The 4,883-nt window shown below is 46.1% G+C and overlaps 1 protein-coding gene across 1 annotated transcript; it reads left to right on the top strand.

Annotated features, from left to right (window-relative positions):
• The first annotated feature begins 282 nt into the window (after nt 1-282).
• LOC121850714 (claudin-16-like) lies at nt 283-2,707 on the top strand. Its single transcript, XM_042343772.1, has 5 exons — nt 283-375; nt 803-938; nt 1,534-1,698; nt 2,146-2,210; nt 2,480-2,707. The coding sequence occupies exons 1-5, from the start codon at nt 283-285 to the stop codon at nt 2,705-2,707; spliced, it is 687 nt and encodes a 228-aa protein (XP_042199706.1).
• Nucleotides 2,708-4,883: the final 2,176 nt, after the last annotated feature.

Here is a 4,883-nt window from a genome sequence, read left to right as displayed (position 1 = left end):
AAAGCAAGTGCCGACATCACCAAATCCTTTCTGTGATCCCACAATGACAATCTCTCAGGCGCACATTCCGACCTTTAGCGGAGCGGGGAGCACGGGAGAGGTAAGGGAGCTAAAAGATAAATAATTGTCGGACATCAAATCAACATGTTTCGGAACTCCATTCCTCCCTCCCGCCCCCCACCGCACTCTGCCAAACCACTGAGCTTGGAACACTTGACTCTCTTTGTTTGTGTCTTACAGGATTGGTTTGGTAAATAATTCCCAAGACGGAACAGGTTAACGATGGGAACGACTTTTGTGCAAGTCTTTGCCTTGTTTCTCGGACTTTCTGCCACAGTTCTGCTGATTTTAGCCGATGTTACAGACTGCTGGAGGGTGAGCCTGTCATTCCCAGCTTGTGCGAAACCCAGTAACAGCAATCCGACTTTGTTTCTGAGTGTCAGCCTGGCTCAGCGCCGTATGGTCAGAGATGCTGTCCTTAAACCAAAGTCCTCTCTGCCTCCTCAGGCGGTCAACCATCCTCCGGGATTATATTGGTGTTTTTTTGTGGATTACTTTTGCACCTTCTGTCCCACCATCGCTATGCCGGGAAACTCTGGAACATTCTCCCTCAATCTCTTTGCCTTGACTCCTCTCTCCCCTTTTTCAAGCCCTGCCTGAAAACCTTCCTCTTCGACCGTGTTTACCCCACCTCTCCCGGCTCGGAGTCAGGCTCCACCATTGTTAAGCGCTCTCAGATGCTGCCCTGCGTGGCGGGTGCTGTATAAGTGCAAGTTCTTGTTAATTTTCCCTTTTTCTCTAGAAAGATGCAAAAGACGCGTTTTCCTCGGTGGGTCTGAGCTACAGGTGCCGAGGCCTGTGGAGCGAGTGTGTTTACGACATCACTGCTGATTACTGGACCTGCGACATCCACACCTCGTTTTTGGGTCATCTCCCCAGTAAGTAACCAGGACACTTCTCTTACCCAATCAGGGATCTGACGCACATTATAGTAGTTGTATACCTTAGTGGTTAGAGCACTCACTTCGCAAACGAGAGACCTGGGTTGTATTCCCGGCACGACGGATTGTTGACCAAGTTTCCTGACTCCACAAGCCTCTGTTTACCGAGCAGTGCGTAAGATCCCAGTAGTCGACTGGTGGATCTTGGGGTAATAATCCCTCTCCCCCAAAAAACATGTTTGTAGGATTCTGCTGTGCACAATTAGCTGCTGTGTTTCACCCACAAAATTCACAGTCAATCCACTTTACATTACATTCTGTGAAGCGCTTTGAGCTGTCTCAACAACGTGATAAGGTCAAGACTGAGGCGGATAGCTATTTGTTAGGTCAGGGTATTAGGGGATACAAGGCAATAGGAGTTGAGGTACAGATCAGCCATGATCTTATAGAATGGTGGAACAGTCTTGAGGGGCTGAATGGCCTCCTCCTGTTTCCAGGTGCTGTATCAAATGCAAGGATTATTATTATGATAATTATTATTATTAGCCTGTGAGCTACCAGTGACTGATGGCTTTGTGCTTCATTGTGCCAGGCGACCTGGTGATCACTCGTGCCCTTGTGATTGTGGCCAACGGGGCCTGTGTGGCGGCCGCATTGATCCTCGTCTGCGGGATGAAATGCACCAGGATTGTCGGAGACAGCGGAGCAGAGAAAAGCAGACTCACCCTGTGCGCTGGAGCCATGGCTCTCATCGGAGGTACGAGCGAGCGCTGAGGTCTACGTGCATCAAGGTTTAAATGCAAAGAGTATCAATCCTGACGTCAAAAAAAAGGCACCGTGTTTTCAAAACTGTCCCATTGGTGCTGTGAGCACACAGTCTAAGTTGATGCTCCAGTGCAGTTCACCCTTCCTGGTGTCCTCAATAATTCCTTCAAAAAATTTAAAATAATATTAAATTGGTCACTCAAACCACGACTGTTTGTGGGACGCTGCTGTGCGCAATTGGCTGCTGCGTTTTGTACTGTGTACAAAATACAGTCAATTCACTTTACAGTATATCCTGCGCTTTGAGAAAACATGATGAGGTGCGATATCAAATGTAAGGATTATTATTATTATTTTATTATCCACTTTCTCCGCTCTGGATTGTGACAGGCGGGCGGGCACCTTGCAGTGGTTCATTTCATTTTCCTTTGTGAAACAGGAATGTCCGGTGGCATCGGGGTGAGCTGGTACGCGGTGGAAACGGTCATTAAATACCGGTTTGAGGTATGAACCAACCAGAGGCAAACCTCAGCGTCGACTGTGATTCTGAAACCAATCCAAACTTTGGAAACATTCTAAGATGTCAATAGGGGAAAGCTTTCAAAGGGGAATTGGATAGGCACAAGAAAAAGAAACATTTGCAGGGCTATGGGGTAAGAGCGGGGGAGTGGGACTAGCTCTATCGGTACAGACACGATGGACTGAATGGCTGTAATATTTTGTGATTTCTTTGTACTGATTGGGTTTTGTTGGATGTTCTCATCTAATCACAGGTTGGCTTCAGGATTCCTGGCATCACATATGAGCTGGCGGTCTCCTTCTGGCTGGCGGGGGCAGGGGTTCTGTGCCTGTGGCTATGTGGGACATTACTTGCTACAACACTGTGCGTGGGGCTGGGGGCCCGAGGGACAGGGATCAAGGGCTCGCTCCTGGCTCCCAGGGACCCTGCCATGGGCCGGCTTCCGACACCCGGCCTGACAGACGGGAAGACCTACGTGTGACAGTGTAGCAGCACAAAACAACTCCAGCTCTGCTGTGTTCTCAGGGGGTCTTGAAGCACAGGGGAAAAAAGAGAAGGACGATTTTGCAGTGTAACTTAACAGGATCTCTTTCTCAACAAATCTGGAGCTGTGAGACCCTGACCGGGTCGGGGGGGACGTTTACTCCCACTCCAATGCCTTGTCAGAGTGGCATCCCTTCAAGTCAGAGTGACTTCCGATTTATGGGAAGGAGCCCGTCCGCTCAGGGTTCCGGTGAAACGAATCCGTTTCTTAATGAAGAAATGCCTTAGGAAATCATGCAAAGCATTACTGATCCTCACAGATATCCCAGAGCCCAAGGTTAGAGGAATTGCGTGCTGCAAGGCAGTGTGTTGTAAAGTTATCGAAGGACTCCCCTTTCATCATTCCTTCTCCATATGGACCAATCCAGGAGGCCAATATAGTCTGAGATGCTCGTGCGATGCGAAAGGCTGTGTATAAGTGCTCTCTATAACAATAATAACAACTTGCATTTATACAGCGTCTTCACATTGGGTAACGTCTGAGAAAACGTAGAAGCCGGGGAAATCATTCTTATTTTATGATTATTATTTTATTATTATTACACATGTACAAAACGATGAGGGGTTTTAATACGGTGAATAGGGAGAAGTTATCTTTACTGGGAGGAGAGTCAGTGACTGGTGGAACACGGATATAAGAAGAAGAACAAGAAGAGCGAGAGGAGAGATTAGGAGAAATATTTTCACACGGAGAGTTGTTGGGATGTGGAACACCCTGCCAGGTAAAGTGGTGAAGGCAGAGGCTAATGTGGGCTTCAAGGGGGAAGTAGACAGAAGAATAGAGGCTTGAAGGTGTCTAGGGGCTGGGCAGTGGGAATGAATGGAAACTTTGCTATGAGAGCCAGGGAAGAACAGTCTCCTTCTGCGCTGTAAAGAATCCCTCCAAAAACAACTGTTTGTGGGACGCTGCTGTGCGCAATTGGATGCCGTGTTTCGCACACAAAATACGCAGTCAATCCACTTTACAATATATTCTGTGAAGTTCTTTGAGATGGCTCAATGATGTGATAAGGTGCTGTAATCAAATGCATGTATTATTATTATCATTGTTATTAAATTTCTACAATTCAGCAGTGTGACTTATGAATCAATTAACTGTCTTATTATAAATGAAACCTAATTGCAATCCAAATAAAATCAGATCATCTCTTGAATAAGAAGCTAATATATTGTCCTCTTGACAGTATGTGCAATTCATTATCCCAGGTCAGAATACACCTTATTCCTTCCAGCTCAGCTACAACTAAAAGCGTTTTCGGTGGAACAGAGAAGACTGAGAGGCCTTCAGCACTGTTTAAGGCTTTGAGAGGATAAACAGCTGCTCAGTCGATTGCTGACAAGGGCACAGAGTCAGGATGTCAGTGGAACAGTCAAGCCCCCTTGACTGTTCCACTGACATCCTGACTCTGTGCCCTTAAAAGGTTAGATACCTTTTCATACAGAGAGTTCTACCATGGCATGCTTAGCCTGTAGTCCTGTAGCTCAGTGGTTAGAGCACTCGCTTTGCAAGTGAGAGACCTGAGTTCAATTCCAGGCAGAGGGCGAAACCTTGGGCAAGTTTCCTTACTCCACACAGAGCCTAATAATAATCCTCCAAAACCAAAAACAATAATAAATTGGTCATTTTCAATCTACGACTGTTTGTGGGACATTGCTGTGCGCAATTGGCTGCCGCGTTCGCCCACAAATATACAGTCAATTCATTTTACAGTGTGTTCTGTGAAGCGCTTTGGGACGTCCTCCCGACGTGAAAAGCGCTATATCAAATGCAAGGATTATTATTATTATTATTAAGTGGAGATTAAAGCTAAGACCATAAACAACATATTGAAGAAATTTGGATAGTATTTAAAGAGGAACAGTATAAAACTGTGGGGAAAGAGCAGGGAATGGGATTAGAGTAGAAAGCTCCAGTGGGGGCGTGAGCACCAGTATAGTCTTGATGGGCTGAATGGCCTACTATTGTGCTATAATTTCTATATTTCATGATAACAATTTGTGGTTATTGCCGATTATTGTGTTTGACTAAGTTCCTACGACCTTAATTAAAAATTAATGCATACTATGGGCTGACAGGAGAGTGAGAAAGCCTTTCTGTGCTGTCTTTAACATAA

This window comes from Callorhinchus milii, unplaced genomic scaffold (genome assembly GCF_018977255.1).
Source record: "Callorhinchus milii isolate IMCB2004 unplaced genomic scaffold, IMCB_Cmil_1.0 Scaffold24, whole genome shotgun sequence".
In the NCBI taxonomy this organism is placed as follows: Eukaryota; Metazoa; Chordata; class Chondrichthyes; order Chimaeriformes; family Callorhinchidae; genus Callorhinchus; species Callorhinchus milii.
Note: the sequence above shows the minus strand (reverse complement) of the source record. Positions and strands in the feature narration are given on the sequence as shown.

Coding starts and splice junctions, on each gene's coding strand:
- LOC121850714 (XM_042343772.1), top strand. CDS start 283: ATGGGAACGACTTTTGTGCAAGTCTTTGCCTTGTTTCTCGGACTTTCT. Junction 939..1,533: donor GTTTTTGGGTCATCTCCCCA/GTAAGTAACCAG, acceptor TCATTGTGCCAG/GCGACCTGGTGATCACTCGT. Junction 2,211..2,479: donor TCATTAAATACCGGTTTGAG/GTATGAACCAAC, acceptor ATCTAATCACAG/GTTGGCTTCAGGATTCCTGG.